General features: G+C 42.3%; 2 protein-coding genes across 2 annotated transcripts in view; one reads left to right on the top strand and one right to left on the bottom strand.

Annotated features, from left to right (window-relative positions):
- The window catches only part of psmd5 (proteasome 26S subunit, non-ATPase 5), a 28,060-nt gene extending 23,874 nt beyond the window's left edge, over positions 1–4,186 (bottom strand). Inside the window, exons 1-2 of the mRNA XM_041192825.1 lie at positions 3,990–4,186; positions 1,853–1,997 (exon numbers count right to left, since the gene is read on the bottom strand). Coding sequence (XP_041048759.1) covers positions 1,853–1,997; positions 3,990–4,162 — 318 coding nt within the window. The 5' untranslated portion in view covers positions 4,163–4,186. The remainder of the gene's footprint in view (positions 1–1,852; positions 1,998–3,989) is intronic.
- A 98-nt stretch (positions 4,187–4,284) lies between these two features.
- ccdc180 (coiled-coil domain containing 180) overlaps positions 4,285–18,282 on the top strand; it is a 151,068-nt gene continuing 137,070 nt past the window's right edge. Inside the window, exons 1-4 of the mRNA XM_041194471.1 lie at positions 4,285–4,427; positions 10,258–10,382; positions 14,839–15,029; positions 17,203–17,291. Of these exons, the coding sequence (XP_041050405.1) occupies positions 10,323–10,382; positions 14,839–15,029; positions 17,203–17,291 (340 nt within the window). The 5' untranslated portion in view covers positions 4,285–4,427; positions 10,258–10,322. The remainder of the gene's footprint in view (positions 4,428–10,257; positions 10,383–14,838; positions 15,030–17,202; positions 17,292–18,282) is intronic.

Below are 18,282 nucleotides of genomic sequence, written 5' to 3'. Positions count from 1 at the left end.
CAAGCAGGGTAGATAAAAGGGAACCAGTAGATGTAATATATTTGAATTTCCAAATGGCATTTGATTAGGTACCGCACATAAGGTTACTTAACAGATAAGATCCCATGGTGTTGGGGATAGTATATTAGCATGGATGGAGGATTGGCTAACTAATAGAAGACAGAGTTGGGATAAGAGGCGCATTTTTGGGATGGCAACCTGTAACTAGTGGAGTGCCACAGGGATCAGCGCTGGGACCTCAGTTATTTTCAATATATATTAATGACTTAGATGAGGGAAGTGAAAGTAACAGCACAAGTTTGTAGATGACACAAAAATAGGTGGGAAGGAAAATGGTGAGGATGACACAAGGAATTTACAGAGGGAAAAAGACAGGTTAAGTGAGCAGGCAAAAACTTGGCAGATGGAATATAATGTGGGAAAGTGCGAGGTTGTGCACTTTGGCAGTACGAATAAAGGAGTTGAATATTATTTAAATGGAGAAAGCGTGCAGAAGGCTGCAGCACAGAGGGATTTGGGAGTCCTTGTATGTGAGCTTTTGGGATTCATGCACAAGTTCAACAGCTAATAGGGAAGGCAAATGAAATGTTGGCCTTTATTTCAAAGGGAATGGGATATAAGAATAGCAAAGCCTTGCTAAAATTATACAAGGCGCTAGTTAGATCCACCTAGAATACTGTGAACAAGTTTTGGTCTCCTTATCTAAGTGAAGATATACTGGCATTGGAGGCAGTCCAGAGAAGGTTCATTCGGTTGATCCCGGGTATGGAGAGATTTTCTTATGAGGAGAAGTTGAGTCAGTTGGGCCTATACTCATTGGAGTTTAGAAGAATGAGAAGCAACCTTATTGAAACATAAGATTCTTAGGGGGCTTGTCAGGATAGATGCAGAGAAATTGTTTCTCCTTGTTGGAGAGTCTAGGACCAGAGGGCATAATCTCAGAGTAAGGGGTTGCCCATTTAAAACAGAGATGAAGAGGAATTTCTTCTCTCAGAGGGTAGTCAATCTGTGGAATTCTTTACCACAGAGGGCTGTAGAGGCCAGGTGATGAAGTATATTCATGGCTGATATAGACAAGTTTTTAAATCAGTAAGGGAATCAAGTGTTATGGAGATAAGGCACAAAAATGGAGTTGAGGATTATCAGATCAGCCATGGTCTCATTGAATGGCAGAGCAGACTCAATGGGCCGAATGGCCTACTTCTGCTCCTACGTCTTATGGTCGAATAAATCCAATAGGGAAATAAGGAAAGCATTTATAGTGATTAAAATATGGACTCACTACCACTAGCTTAGATGTTTTCTTGAGGAAGCTAGACAACGCGAAGAGATAAGGGAACAGAAAGATACGCAAGAGGATGCAACAAGGTAACGGGAATCTGAGGTGGCTCGCATAGAGTATAAACGGCAACACAGACTAATTAGGCCGAATGCCTGTTTCTTTGCTGTATATTCTATGCAAAATTTAATGGTTAAAGATAGGCATTAGAAAGAGGAGCAAAACGTGACCACTCTACAATTATATAGCAATGAGAAGGGTCTGTTACACCATGTGCACTAAAATTGGTAGCAATCATTTTTTTCAATTAAATTCATGTGTCTGGTAATATGGTTTTTAATTATACTTTCAGGAGATTATTTAAAGTCTTCTGTCATTATGCTAGTTGTTCATGCACAGATTGACTTTCCTTTCTCCAAACTTTGGTTCTCCAATTTAAAAAAAAGTTAAGGCACAGGCCCAAAGTGCAAGATGCCACCATTGCTGAAAATCCTGATGTTAACCTAATCAAAGTTTTAAAACACAAATAAAAGTAGTGAAATATATTTTAAGAAAAACACACTTCCACCTTACTTGGGACATGGCCAGGATTTTAACATTGTCATCAGAATGCTGAAGTCCCTTCTGCAGTTCCACCTTGAAATTTTGAGCCAAGTAGACTGGATCCAAAGCTTGCAGAAGTCGATCAAGAATTGCTACACATGTATCAATCTGTTCCCTGAACAAAAAGGGACAATCAGATTTATATAAACAGAATAAAATTAAATCTGGTAGACAGCTTACCAGGTTGGCAAGCAACAGGAGATGCAATCAGTTATGCAGCAACACTGCAGGGCCAGTGAGCTTTTTGTTCTTGGGATGTGGGCAACAGTTGTAAGGCAGTATTTACTGGCCATCCCTGATTGGCCTGAGGTCATTAAGAATCAACTGCATCAATTTGGACTGGGGTCACACATGGACTCATCAAGTGGAATTAGTGAACCAGTTGGATTTTTAACAAAAACAGCAGTTTTCATGGTCGTTTTCTGTTACCAGCACACAAATTACTAGATTTATTAGCTTCAACCCAAAATCAAAATAAAGACTCCAAATGATACAAGAGGTAGGAATAAAAATCTTACATTTATACAGTGCCATTCATATGATGTCCTGAAACATTTCACAACCAATTAACTAGTATAATTACAGTTGGGTGGGTAAACTTTGCAACAAATTGTATACAGCAAGGTCTCACAAAAAGCAATTGAGATATGCTGAACAATCACTTTGGATGAATGCAATAAATCAGAATGGATAGCTTTTGGTTGACAGAGCTTGCTAATGTAGTACGGCCAATGCATTGTTTTGTAAATCAGAAGGTCACTGAGCACTTTGTAACGGTGTGAAAGTTTAGCTTTGCAATAGAGAAACATGATATAGTTTTAAAATGTAATATTCCGAAGTAGCTAACTAATATTTAGTGTATTTCAGCAGCTCCCCAAAGCTAAACAGTTTTCAGAGAGGTAAAAGATATCCTAGGTGAAAAGTAGTCAATGTTTGGTGATGCTTGGAGAGTTGAGCAGATGGGCTGTTTGGAGGTTTGCCTCTTCATGCTCCCGGCAAAGTTTCTCAATGTTCTCACTGCCCTCATGAACAAGCATTCTCCATTTTTGTTGGTCCAAGCCAAGGTCTCCCAGGAGCCAGCACATTTGTATGCCTCATCAGGGATGCTTTGATCCCTAAAGTGTTTCCACTCTCCTGGAGTCTCCTGCAACCGGGTTCCAAGTAAAGCAACGGGTTTCAGAGTGCAGTGTCAAATATGACACTGCCACACAGGATGATATTAGGTCAGATGTCCAAAAACTCAGTCAAAGAGGTAGATTTTAAAGAGGGTCTTAAAGAAAGAAATTGAGACAGGCAAAAAGATGTATGAAGGATATTCCAGAGGTTAGGCCCTAGGCAACTAAAGACACAGTTAGCATAATGGAGCGATGAAAATTAGGGATGCTCAAGAGGCCAGAATTAGAGAAATGCAGATAGTTCAGAGGGTTGTGGGGCTGGAGGAGATTCCAGAGATAGGATGGGGCAACAGGAGCAACCATCCTGGATTTTACTGGATCATCCTTTAGTGAAGTGAGTGCCCCATGTCCCAGGTTATTTGTTGCTGGGATGTTTTGTCCTGTATTTTGGACCCTTAAATTTCTCACATGCACAGTACACATCTGCACGGTTATACCACTCCTGACCTGACAAGCTCACTAACACCCCCTGCCCATCAGTACAACCCCCCATGCCAAATTTTCCCTTTATTTTTTTCTAACCGAGAGTTGGTCACCCTTAGGGGCAAGGCCATGAAGGGTTTCGAAAACAAGGATGAGAATTTAAAAATCAGGACATTGCCTGTAGGTCGGCGAACACAGGGGCGATAGGAGACCGGAAAGTGGTGCGAACTTTAACAAACTCATTTTGTAAGTGGGAATGCAGAGGTGAAGGTGAATTGGAAGTGCTTGGATACAGTTAAACTCTCGGCTGTGTGAAAACACAACAGCATCTCCAGGAGGAAGGCAACAGGCTTTAGTACCCGAGCAACAGACGGTGGCTGAGGGGGCATGTTCATTCCCCGAGTCTCCCCATATCCCCTCCAAAATCATCCCATCCCATCGCATCGCCATTGCCATTGCCTGGCGCAGCACCAGCTCCCTACACTGAGTCATTCACAGCACACACTCGCCTGTCGTCGCTGTTCAGCAGGCCGAACAAGACCTCAAAGCGCAGGCCCGCCGCCAGCTCCCGCAGCGTGCTGAGGGGCAGCGAGCAGACGGCGATCTTCATGCTCCTCAGCTCTTCCAGCGGCTCCTCCAGCTCGGCGATCTCCCGCAGCAGCTCCACGACGGAGGCCGCCATCTTGGGTCCCGGCTCCTCTTCTCGCGATATATTAGCCGCTGGCCTCGCCCACTGCGGGGGATCTCGCGAGAGTTTGGATAAAAGCCCCGGCCCCTCTCTCCCAGGGATTTTGTTGTCTCCCCGTTGCCAGGGGCAACCTTGCAAACTCAGGTGAGCTGCCGTCTCAATCCTTTCAATTCCACAAAAAAATAGCAAAGTATAAACCCAAGTATGGCTTCCAGCTCATTACGAAAGGAATGGCTGAGTAATTAATATATGTTTTAAGGTAGGTCATCGAGTAAGACGATATATTTGGTATCATTTGTGGATCTAATAGAGGCATTTAATTTTATGAAGGGTTTGATAGGGTAAGAGGTAGAGCAAATGTAATCTACCACTTGTGGGGTTGACTAAAACTAAGGATGATAAATATAAAAGCAAAATACAGCGGATGCTGAAAATCTGAAATGAGAACAGAAAGTGCTGTAAAACCTTAGCAGGCCTGGCAGCATCTGTGAAGAGTGAAACAGAGTTAACATTTCGTGTCCAATGTGACTCCTTTTCCTAACTGAAGAAGAGTCATGTTGGATTCGAAGTGTTAACTCTGGTTCTCATGGCATAGATCATGACTATAACATGGTTATATAACATGTTATAGTCATGATCACCAATAAATGTAGTAGTGAATTCAAGAGAAACTTCTTCACCCAGTGTGTGTTTAGAATGTGGAACATGCCACCACAGGGAGTAGTTGAGGTGAATGGTGAATGCATTTAAGGCAAAGCTAGATGAGTAAATCAGGGAGAAAGAGAAGGATACGATGGTAGGATTAGGTGAAGAGGATGGGAGGAAGCTGTTATAGCGCATGACATGCCAGCATGGACCAGTTCAGCCAAATGGCCTGCTTCTGTGTGTGTGTTTTACATAATTATGTAATCCTATGTAATTTCCTGTAGCATTATTTTTGCTGAATCGGAGGATACGCAGTTTTAAAGCAGATATGTGCTTAAACTTTTTGGGGCTCCCTGTCCCAGCCCATCATACATAAATGTCAAAAAATGCAAAGTGCAGCAAAATCATTGGCCTTTATTTAGGGGCTCTTTTACTGCCCCCTTTACTTGGTCCTCATCGCCATGCATTTTGAGTTGCCTCCAAAATCTTAATTTATTCTGCCTGAAGGGATGGTGGAAGCAGATTTAATAATAGCCTTCAAAAGGTAATTGATTGGAGGCTTAAAAGGGAAAGGTTTGCAGTGCCGTGGAGAGAGGGCAAGGGGCTGGGAATAATTGGGTAGCTCTTTCAAGGAGTTAGCGCTTGTATGATAAGTTGAATGGCCTCATTCTTTGCTATGATTCTTATTCTTCACATTGCTAAAATTTTCCTCAAGTATCACACCCTTTATCTATTGGGAGGTCATTGCTTCAACAAATTTAGGAGAAAAATACCTCTGTGAATAATGCAATGTTGATTTTGTTTTATTTGTGTTTGAGTTTGGAGCACAGTTGTGATGTTTCTGAGCTAATCTGAGCTTTCCCTTTGAGGTTACTGCTTTCAGACTCCCTGCAGGGAAGCAATCTAAATAGGTACAGGTTTGTTAGAAAATTCTCTGCATTGAAAGTTGTTTGGCATCTCACCTTAAGACAAAGCCAGGATACGCATATATAGGGTAGCTCCTTGCTCTAGTGTCACATGAGATTCTCGAGCCAATTATGAGGGAGGAGTAGTTGAGATTGTTTCCTGGTTCTTCCTTGCAATGTTTAACTGTACAGTACTCTCAAGTGGGCTAAGATGTACCATCTATCCTTTACACCGGCACTCATCAGACACAAGTATTCCTGCCGTACCTCAACCCAGTATTCGGAGTTAGAACTCTGGTCTTCACTTGCTGGGGCGATTTGATGTGGGGACTGGAAGGCAAGAACACTACCTACCAATGGACCAGTGATGACTCCGTCTAGTGTTGAATGAATGGCAGCACTGTATCGTAGCCATATTCTGGTCTCCAAGTGCTGAGTCAAAAAGCAGCTTTTTGTTTTCTTTATTCTTCCATGAGATGTGGACATCACTGGCAAGGCCATCATTTGTTGCCCATCTCTAATTGCTCTTGAACTGAAATTGGCAATTTCAGAGGTCAGTTAAGAGTGAACTACATTTTGTGAGTCTGGGGTCACATGTAGGCCAGACTAGGTAAGGATGGCAGATATCCTTCCCTAAAAGGCGTTTGTGAACCAGCTGGGCTTTTACAACAATTGATGATAGTTTTCGTGGTCATCATTACTGAGACTAGCTTTATATTCCAGATTTAATAATTTAATTTAATTATTACTGAAAAAAGCTTTTTGTCTTGCACTCATCAGGACAGATTCACAAGAATACCATTTGTAAAGGGAACAACAATTTATGCTGCATGAGAAGAGAGTGCTAATTGGTTGGCAAGTACACTCTGATTGGTAGAGGCGTTGCCATGGAGAATGCACCAGGGAACAATTAACTGCCAAGCTTTTGATTAAAATCAAACTAGACAGGTTGACTCTGATTGGTCAAGGCATTGCCATGGGGAATGAACCAGGGAATGGCTGTTCCCCAAGCTTGTGTTTATTTGAAAAAAGCACAATGCATGGACAATGCCTCTGTCTGCAATGGACAGGGCCCTATGCGTGAATATATGTAGCTTCTAGCACGCATTAGTGAACCACACTGTGACCCCGACTGATAATTTTAAATTGGTTGACAGTGTAATTCTTAGCACGAGTCAGGATTGTTTAGCAAGTGCTGTCTACGAGTCTCAGAGAGTGTATTAGACCCAAGATTGTGTCAGTTTTCATTTCCAAGCATATTGCTAATACTAAAGTGATACACAGTCCCACAATTGAGCAAGAGTTTATGCAAGATGAGATTGAACAATTGATAGCAGGACTAGTAATTTATGCCATCCCCTACACTGCGCTTAGTCTGAGGTGCGCAAATTTCTTTCATTTTTTGATTTGATCCATTTGTGCCACTATATTGCCTCAACAGATGACCACACCATAAGTAATATCCACTTGAAAGATGCCCGCACTGTAAACTCACTAAAGTGGAAGAGGTTTGGCAGTACAATTATTGACACCACCAAACATGTAGTAAATCTCTCTGACAATGTAGTCTCTTAAAACGGGGAGTTTGTTCTTCCGCATAGTTTCAATTCATCCCACTTCAAACGGAAAGAGGTATTTGCTCTACTCTAAGCTATCCCGCCACAAACCAGCATCTACTGAAGGCACTAAATCCTTGAAAGTGTGCCTAGCTGGTCTAGTGCACGCATATTGTGGGATTCCGAATGACTTGACCAATTTTCACATACAACCCAAATGTCTGGTAGCATTGTAAGGCCTCAAGACCAACTCAGACATACATACCTGTAAACCTGACAAAGGGACTTGAATAGTCATCTTTAATCAGTGTGACATTTTCAACAAAATGCACGCCATTCTTAATGATTGGTCCAAATCCATATCCATTGGACCTGCCGCCAAGCATGACCTGACAGCCCTGCTCGAAAGCAAGTTACAAAAGTGCTTGTTGGACTTGTATAAGAGTAACTAGCTGCTGGGTGGCATATATGATAGGATTCGTCCTCATGGCTCACTGCGTCTGCGTATGTATGGGCTGCCCAAGTGATGTCCCTTTATGCCCTTTCTTATCTATGACTGGTTCTGCCCAACATATATTGGCCAAATGGTTAGGTGAATTGCTACAACTAACAAGGATTCCTTCACTTTATGAAGACCAAACAGGACTTACATATTGATAGCAATGCTTTGCCCCTGTGCTCATTTGACATTGCTAGCCTATTCACCAATGGACTGCTGAAGGAAGCCATAGACATTTGCACCACATCACTATATCATGATGATCTAGACATGTTGCCATTGTCTGAATCTGTATTCATTGAACAGTGAACTCAGCAACTCGTGCAGTTGAATTCAGTTTTAATGACACCATGAATGCCCAAACAGATGGTGTTGCCATGGGATCCCTTGAGGTTCAGCTCTCACAAACATTTTGTTGGTTTCCACAAGAAACACACCTTTGATGGAATGACATCTAACCTCCTACCCCTTGCATATTTCCGATAAGTAAATGATATGTTTGCTATATTTGAATCCGCTGCTGCATGTAAGAATTTCCTTACACACCTTAATGGGCTCCATCCTGTGCTCAAATTCACCTTTGAAATGGAGCAGTCAAATGAATTCCCTTTCCTCAACATGCTAGTTAAGAAATCTGCCAGGGAGTTCTCTACTACTGTCTACTGCAAGCCTACCTTCACTAGTCAGTATACACGTTGGGATTCTTACAGTTCCATGCGCTGTAAGATTGGCTCTACTGGCAACCTTGTAAATAGGGCCCAAGCCATTTTCTCACCATATAAGCTTGATCCTGAAGTAACACCTATCAAAGCCATCCTGAAGGATGATGGCTACTCTGATCAGATCATTGCTCACTGTATGTCATGCAAACTCATAAATGGGCCTAAGGGTGCCACTTTCGGTGCTGAAAAGTGCCCAGTTTGCCTCAGATTACTCCGAAAGGGTAATTTGTCTCAAAAATTTAAGCAACAGGTGAAACTAGCCATTTCACACTGCTACTATGTAGTAGCTACATGAGTGGTATTTTCCACTAACAGGATGTTGCTGTCAAGCCAAAAAGACATTCTGCCTATCACACAAATTAGTAATATGTTATATGAATTTCAGTTTCGGTGTGATGCAGGTATGTAGGCCATATGTTCCCAATGACTGGTCGATTGTATCAAACAGCACGTCCTTTTGGCTGTTTGCAGCAGGCAAAGTGCTGACTGTACCCAACCAGCCCATGCTTGCAAAACTCAAAATGTAGTGTCCAACATTAGATGTGATTCTGTGGTTGGACAGCACTTGCTAATCAATCCTGATTGTGCTAAGAATTATACTGACAACCAGTTTAAGATTATCAGTCAGGCTCACAGTGTGGCTCACTTACACATGCTAGAAGGTATATTCACACACAGTGCCCTGTCCTTTTCATACAGAAGGAACATGTCCACGCATTGTACCTTTTTCAACTAAACAAAAGCTTGGGGGACAGCCATTCCCTGATCCATTCCCCACGGCATTGCCTTGACCAATCAGAGTTAACCTGCTTGGTTTCAATTTAAACAAAAGCTTGGCAATTAGTTGTTCCCTGGTATACGCTCCATGTTAATGCCCCTACCTTTCAGAGTCTACTCGCCAACTAATCAGCACTCTCTTCTCATGCTGTATAAATTTTTGTTCAATTTCCAATTGGCATTCTTACAAATCTGTCCTGATGAGTGTAGGATGAAAAGCTTCAACAGCATGTCCCTTCTTTCAGCAATACTCAAGTTCTGCGCTACCACATGATTAATTGAATTTAAATTCCATCAGCTGCTGTGATAGGATTTGAACTGATGTCTGCAGAGCATTAACCTGAGCCTCAGGATTACTAGTCCAGTGACATTACCGCTATGCCACTGTCTCCCAAATCACCTGGCGATGATAGGCTTTCCTTCTGTTTTTGTACACATTTTAAAATGAGTCAGCTGTGTTTTGTTACTGTCATCTACATGGAGTGTGATATCTGAAGCGTGATTGATATGCTGGGTGCAAGATATATATATATAGAGATTAACAACAGAAACAATTGCCCAGGTGAAGTAGGGATCCACAGTCTCACACCCACTGGATATGGTAGTCCTTGAAAGGCAATACCTGACCATGAGTGAGGATTAGGTAACTGGATTGCCAATCAGACCAAGTTGAACTACAGAAATTGTAATCTTGTGGTGATAAACTGATTGATTCTCGAGGATCCACAGATCTCTGCTTGAAAACCTGTTGGAGAATGAGAGCATTAATTGGGTTATATGAAGAAGTGAAAAGTTCCTGAAGAACTGTTAATGCTGCACCTATTTTTCTGGAGGTGGAGCATTGTGGGGAAAGGTAGCAGACATAAAATTGTTGAAATATTGCCATGCTATATTCCTCTTTGTTTTTACCTGCACAATGGTTACCTCCTATATTTTCCTCTGGATTGGGATTCCTCTTTAATAATGTTCCTTTCATCCCTTTTAGAAGCAGATTGCTCCCTTGCCCAATGCCAGTTCATTCTGAATGACTAAAGACTGCTCCATTCCATCATGGGTGAAGTTCGTGTTGTACCCAGTGGAAAAGTCTACAGGCAAATCTTTGATGCTGAGGTAAAGACAAAATAACCTAACCGCAGTATAAGACACAGTGCTTTTTATTGCAGGGATAGTTTTGTAATAATTATTCTGCTTAGAGTAGCCTGGATGTAAACCCCAGGTGTGAACGCACTGCATGGAGGCTGGAATGGCAGGAAGTGCCCAGCATGAAGTTAGGTAACATGCAAAGTGTGGTGGAAGTTTGGAAGTCTCTACCACAAACAGCAGTTGTTGCTGGGTAAATTCTTAATTTTAAATCTGAGCTTGATAGATTTCTGCTAACCAGTGGTTTTAAGGCATTTGGCAGATTTGAGGAGTTAGATTGCAGATCAGCCATGACCATATTGAATGGCAGAATAGGCTAAAGGGGCTAAATGGCCTTCTCCTGTTCTTACATTCCCAGGTCTGCACTGGTGTGAGGCCTAGAATTAAAGGATGGCCAGACATCTGGTTTTGTAATGGACCATTCAGATTTCACGCACCTGGTCCCATTTCGATACCAAATGCCCTTAGGTCCAGTATTTCAATTGCAGTGGCCATCTATAATGACAGCGATGGTGGCGACACACACACTGCTCGAAGAATGACCAGTCCTGTATCCTTATTGACACTGCCCTCAACATGACATGACATTGTCCTACCAGCCTCAATGGCTAATACCACTATCAATCATTCGAAAACATTTCCAAGACAGCATTATGCTACACATTGGTTATTATACTTATTGGTACAGTTATTATTCGAATAATTGTTTAAACTCGATCAGTAAAGTGAAGAATACAATTGCAGCAGTTCTCCAGCCTGTGCTCATTTTAATATTGGCAGGCCTTAAACTCATAGCCATTTTTGCTTGTGCGCATGTATGGGGGTTGGTCAGTTGGGATGCATGGTCTGTATCTGTTCTCCTTGGCCTCTGCCAGTGGCGAACATACGAACATATGACGTGGGAGCAGAAATAGGGCATTCGACCCCTCAAGCCTGCTCCATCATTCGATAGGATCATGGCTGATCTGTTTGTGTTTCGAATTCCACATTTGTATCTATCCCCTATAATCTTTGACTCCCAACACTGGTTAATTCCCGGGATTCATTGCCATCATTTATAACTTGCGATTTTGCATGGCATGAGGCCACTGCTGGGGACCTGAGGGAATGGTGCTTATCTTGAGGGTGGGAGTGGTGGGGGACATCCAGAGCCAACTGAAGTCAAGGCAGGGAGAGGGCGGCCCTAGGGTAGGGGAAGCCCAAGTTTTTCTTTGGCGCTCGCCACATCGACTGTGAAGGTTCAAGAAGCTGGCTCATCACCACTTTCTCAAGTGCAGTAGGAGATAGGCAACAAATGATGGCCTTGCTAGCGACGCACACAACCCATGAAAAATGAAAAAAAAAACCCACTTTTCTGATTCCTGCCGACTAGCAGGGTTTTAATCTTCCTTGATATATCAGTTGAGCTTTTGTCATCAGTATTTTTATGTTTGGAAAGCTTAAAAGAAAAATCTGAGTTAAATGAGCAGATTTTGCTTTCATTGAAACTGTGTTGTGACTTGGGCAGTAATTATTGACAGATTGAGGAATGGTAGTCACACTTAGTGACAATCAGTCAAAATACACCCCTGTTCTTGACAGAGCAGGTTCTATGGAACAATCATTCACTGTGATTTATGGAGAGGTCATGAGTGGAGGAATCATCATTATGCTTGACAGAGTGGATGTGATGAGCAGCTGTCATTGTGATTGAATAAGTAAAGCTGAGTTCACATAAATGGAATAATAAGTCAAAAAAGCTGTAGGCAAAAATTCCCAAATTGTTCTAGTGATTTGTGTCATGTGTGTGACTGAAATATTGGAAGAATGGTCACTGCACTGGTCTACTAACAATTAAAAAATTATTAGCAATGGATAGGGGGATAAACCTTAAGGCAATTTCAGTCAGGCTAATTAGAGTCATCCAAATTCCAATCTGAGAGAGAGAGAGAGGATGAAGCAGTATTACAGGACATCTTTTGTTCTTTTCACCAAAATTCATCCTGGAATATCCTCTTACAGCCTGAGAGAACTTTGTTGTTGCTTTGCCCTTGATCTTATCAGGAGAGTGGGGCAGGTGAACAGGACAAGGGTGAAACATGTTCCAATGTATGTGCCTTCTGACTGGAGCCACCAGAGAAACACCAGAGGGCCAAGGGATGTATTCTACAAAGAACATACAAACATACGAACAAGGAGCAGGAGTAGGCCATTCAGCCCCTCGAGCTTGATCTGCCATTTAATAAGATCAAGGCTGATCGGATAGTAACCTGAAATCTGCATCGCACCTACCGCCAATAACCTATCAGCCCCTTGCTTACCAAGAATCTATTCACCTCTGCCTTAAAAGTATTCAAAGAATCTGTTTCCGCCATCTTTTCAGGAAGAGAGTTCCAAAGACTCACGACCCTCTGAGTGAAAAAAATTTTGGCTCATCTCTGTTTTAAATGGGCGACCCTTTATTTTTAAACGCTGACCCCTAGTTCTAGATTCTCCCACAAGAGGAAACATTCTCTCTGCATCCACTCTGTCAAGACCCCTCAGGATCTTATATGTTTAAATTAAGTAGCCTCTTACTCTTTTAAACTCCAATGGATACAAGCCTAGTCTGTCCAACCTTTCCTCTTAAGACAACTCATCTATTTCAGGTATTAGTCTGGTAAACCTTCTCTGAACTGCTTCCAATGCACTTAAATAAGGTGACCAATACTGTACAGAGTACTCCAAATGTGATCTCACTAGTGCCCTGTACAACTGAAGCATAACCTCCTTACTTTTGTATTCAATTCTCCTTGCAATAAATGATAACATTCTATTAGCTTTCCTAATTACTTGCTGTACTTGCATACTGGTCTTTTGTGATTCATGCACTAGGACACTCAGATCCCCCTGCACCTCAGAGCTCTAAACATTCTAAACATGGGGCACCTTGATGCCAATTTCGCACATGTCACAGATGATATTCTGGCCATCAAGGTGGCATCATGGAGTCAGCCTTGCCTTTGAGGCCATAGTTCACAGCTACTAAATGTAGTGATGAAGGTTAATAAGGCCATAAAGAAAGCAACTGTTTTGAGAGTGATAGAGTTGAAAAGCAAACAAGCTATGTTAAACTCTTGTACATCCTTGATTAGAGCACATTATTGTGAACAGTTCTGATCTCCATATTATTAAAATAATATAGAGGTTCTGGAGAAGATGCAAGAATGATTTACCAAAATGATTCTGGAACTAAGAGTTTATATCTATCGGGAGAGACTGAACGCTGGGGCACTTTAGAAAAAAGAAGGCTGCAGGTGACCTCATAAAAGTCTTTAAGATTATGATGGATTTGATAGGATGAACATGTTGAGAAGGTGTTTCCACATCTGTGTGAGACCAGAACCAGATGCCATAAATATAAGAGTCACTAATAAATCCATAAGGACTTAAAGAGAAAACTCTTTATCCAGACAGTGGTTAGTGATTATCTCCCTATGTGGCTCAGTGTTATACTTTGTTTTCTAACGTCCCTGTGAAATGCCTTGGGACTTTTCATTACGATAAAGGTACCGTGACAATGTAAGTTGTTATTGTTGTTGTTAGAATGTGGAACTGGTTACCAATGGAGTGGTTGAGTTGAATACCATTTAAGAGAAAGTAAGATAGATACATGAGGCAGAAAGGAATGAAAAGATATGGTGATGGGGGAGGGGGCTGTCAGCTGAAGAAGGGTGGGAGAAGGCTCAGGTAGAGCATAAACACCAGGGTGGACCTGTTGGGCCAAAAGGCCTGTTTCTATGCTGTAAAGACTATGGGCGGTGTTTAATGAAGGCGACAGGGATCTCACCTGCCTGCTCTCCAACCGGCAGGAGCCCCACCAAGTTGCCTATTTTCAGGAAGGCCCATCAGAATTAAGTGCCAATCAGACACATAATAGGGCAGTGGCAGGCCTTCCCTGGGATCAAGGGCACTGGAGTGGAAATCCTGCAGCCCCCAAGAATTGCCAGCCAATCAGAGGCCTGCAGCTGTGCATTGCTCGGCAGCGCCACTGGAGGAGCGGAGGTACCTGCTGGTAATACACACACACCCGAGGCCTAGGATTGCAGAGGGACCTGAGCCACAGCTGTGTAATGGCGGTGTGGGAGGTCTAGGCAGCAAGGGCAGGGGCTGCCCCCCTCAAAACCCCCTTTCCCCTGATGCTGGATCCCTCAATCAGGCAATCCCAGAGCATTTTACCTTATGTGTTACTATGCCATCTCTCCAATTTAGTGTTAAATTAGCAATTTCACTCAGAGAATACTGAATGGCTGGTGTGTGAAGTAGAAAGCTGGTGCAGTTGGGCTACTGAAGTTGAACATGCTGCAGTTCAATATCTTTCATCTTGATTCTAACAAAGCTTAAAAAAAATTACTTTGCATTCAAAAAGGTACATTTCAATTTTTTTAAAACCTGCACATTTGTAAAGGTTCAACTTGTCCGTAAATTGGGTGAAGCAAGAAGAAAATCCCAGCACCATGGACTTCCCTTTGACGGTGGGGGAATTCCCATTGTTCGCAACTTGGACACATCGACAGGACAAGTTATCTCACATCGTCAGCGTACATGGATGGAAGGATTATTAAACGATGGTTTCACTGAAAATCCGGTGCTACACAGGTAAATGTGTAGAGTCAATCTCAATTTGATACTTTGGCAGATAGATTAATTTTGATGAGCACCATCTGCGTTTAATGACACCAACAGCAACTGATAACATGGACTGATGATAAGGCAGCAATCTAATTAGTGGTCCCAAATGGCCCCTCATTAGCATTTCAAGTAGGAGATAACAGTGATAATTCCATGAGAAAAAACTGTCTTTGAACCTCATGAAATTTGGATTTTAGCCTTATACATTTTGTAATTTTATGGTTTTTTTCCAATTTTCTTCCTTCTTGTACCCCACTTCCCCTGGAATCACAAACTTATGCTGAGATTCGGTTTTATAGGCAGCAGCATTCCAATGCTCGGCCCAAGCTACCACTCTTTTCCTGTGAGCTTGACAGTAAATATCAGAAGGTTACTGAATTGTCGGAGCACCACAGTCCTCACTAGGTGTCAGTGCTTAACCACTTCCAAAAAGGCGAAACAAGGAGTAAAAAGAGAAAATGCTGAAAATATTCAGCGGGTCAGGCAACATCTGTGGAGTGAGAAATAGAGTTAAAGTTTCAGGTCAGAAACAAGGACCTCGACTCCATCTGTTGTCCCTAATCAGGGTGCTGAGCCTAATTGCCACACTCTTGTTCCCACAAATGCAGATCACCAAGTAAAGCTTGTAGCAGAGGACATAGGTGCAAACTATTCAGACAGAGGAAGACAGGCAGTGTTAGAAGGCTTCAGGAGGCACAGTGGGGAAACAAGTTATTTTATAATTTGATGAGTTTTTAAAATAGATTAATATTTGCCATTTTTTATTGTTGTCATCATCATTCATCACTTACTTTGCTTTGGGAAAGACTCTTGATCCACGAGACCTATAAAAATGCTATGCGCTCAAATGGAATCAAGTTAAATGGGCTACAGTGAATAATAGGGTTTAAATTTTAACAATGTTTTTAATTCATTCATAGGCTGTGGCCATCACTGGCGTATCCAGCAGTTATTGTCCACTCTTAAATGCCCCTGAGAAGTTGATGGCGAGCTGCCAATTGGGCTGGTACTTGCGGTGTGTAGGAGTTTGGTGAATTAACATTATTAACAAGATTGGGGAGTGGGGGTGGGGATTTGAACTGGCAACATGTGTCAGGTAGGGATGGGATGAACATCAATTCCCTCACCCTCAGGGCCTTTGTTTCCCTCACCCTTTCTTTCACATTCCTCCATCCACCAGCCCAACATCATCAATTTGAGATCCATGCTATTTTGCCTCCTGGGCCTCTTTTATAACTCAATGATCAGCTGCCCAGCTGGAACAGGCAGAAAGTGGCTGCAGGTCAACCGCCAGCTGTTGATGTTAGGCAGTACGTTAACACTTTGATACGTTGCAGCAGGTGTTTTTGGCAGGATCTCCTGGTAGGATAGGCACAGTCTATAGTATCAGAGGCTCAGACTTGCCCTGTAAGACCAGGTGGAGCCCTCTTGCTCCTCTTGACACCACTAAGGAAAATTTGTAACTCTTACACTACAGTACCACTGTTTCTTGCAGATCCGGTTTCACTTAGCAGGCAAGGCTGTGAACACCCCTGTCAATCAGTGGATTAAATGCCATCAGGGTCAAAAATCCATAATCGGATCAGTGTTAGGTTAAAATTGCCTCCTAAGTCTCAGCCTTGGTTCAGTGGTAGCATTCATGCCTCTGTCAGAAAATTTTGGGCTCAATCCCCCATCTCAGAGAATTGAGCACATAATCTGATTTGACATCAGTGCAGTACTGAGAAGGCATGCACTGTCAGAGGTGCAGTCTTTTGGATGAGATGTTAAATTGAAATCCTGTCTGTCCTCTCTGATGGATCCCATTCGAAGAGCAGAGGATTTCTCCTGGTGTCCTAGCCAATATTTATACCTCTACTGACACCAGTAACATAGATTATTTGGTTGTTTCTCTCACTACTGTTTCTGTGACATTGCTATATGTAAAACAGATGTTGCATTTCCCCATACTATAAGCATGACTACATTTCAAAAGTACTTAATTTGCTGTAAAGCACTCCTGAGGTTGTGAGAAGCAACTTCTTCCTTTATTTGCACAAAAGAGATATATGAGCAAATGAGATATATAAGAGGTATGCAAATGTAAAAGCCTGAAGTATGATCCAACCAATTTTCCTGCTGTTGCATTCTGACATTGCAGAGATGCAGTCCTCTCAGCCATTAAACCTAAAGAGGTTGTCGAGCTGAGCAATGCAGTGATGGAGGTGAAAGGTCTTCCTGATGCAGTGGGTAAGTATATTTTGATCTTATGCATTCTGAACAGTCATTTCAATGGGTATTTTTCTCCAATTTTCTCCCCTTCAGCCCCCAAAGGTATTGTTTCAAATTGGGGTGCTGTTCCACAGAAACTGGCAGCACTTTGGTATCTCACATAAATGGCCTTTATGTGTGAGTCCCGACAATGTGAGTCAGAAGGCTGTTTTCCTGAGAGTACTTAACAGGTGAGCCTGATTCTATTCTCACCTGGTGTCCACAGGCTGACTTCCTGTTACTGGTTCATTTTCCTGTGCCTGAGCTTAGGGACACTAGAGCAAAATTGTTGCAATCCAACTGCTGCTCAGGCTGAGAGCAGTAACCGCATTAACGAACATTGAATGTAGGGCCTTCGTGTCAGCCTTACACCTGCTCCTGTCCTCATTTGACATTTACACAGAAGGACTTTTCAGCAGGCATCTCTGGATAGTGGGAAGAAGCACAAATCGTAGCTGATTTTTTTTACTTTGCACCATCCCAGAGATGCCGTTGCAAATTCTGCTGCCCCACTACTTCCATTAATTTTCACTCCTTGTGGGGAGAATATTACGCCTCCTGAGTGATAGAATGACAATGATGATGCCCTGAAAATGTTGGGTTATGGCATACTGCCCTGTTTCTGCCAAAGATGTTACCAACACTACCTTCACAAGGGCATGCTGCTCGACACCGGAGGCATCCGCTTCAACTATGCATTGGGCCCTTTTAATATATAAAACTGCACTTGTTTACCACCCCGTTTTAATTTATTTTTTACTGCTATTTTAATGTTATTTAACAGGTTTATTGGCTTGACTTTGACTGGAGACTCACATATATAAGTAAATTGCCATTCGTTTTTAGCTGTCTACCATGTGGGGTGCCTGTTCAGTAAAAGCTGGCAATGAGGACCCTAAGATTTACCTTTAAGTGTTCCTCTATTATGACATAACCGATGATAAAGGCTGAGTTGTTCAAATCCCAGAGG

This window comes from Carcharodon carcharias, chromosome 8 (assembly GCF_017639515.1).
Source record: "Carcharodon carcharias isolate sCarCar2 chromosome 8, sCarCar2.pri, whole genome shotgun sequence".
In the NCBI taxonomy this organism is placed as follows: domain Eukaryota; kingdom Metazoa; phylum Chordata; class Chondrichthyes; order Lamniformes; family Lamnidae; genus Carcharodon; species Carcharodon carcharias.
Note: the sequence above shows the minus strand (reverse complement) of the source record. Positions and strands in the feature narration are given on the sequence as shown.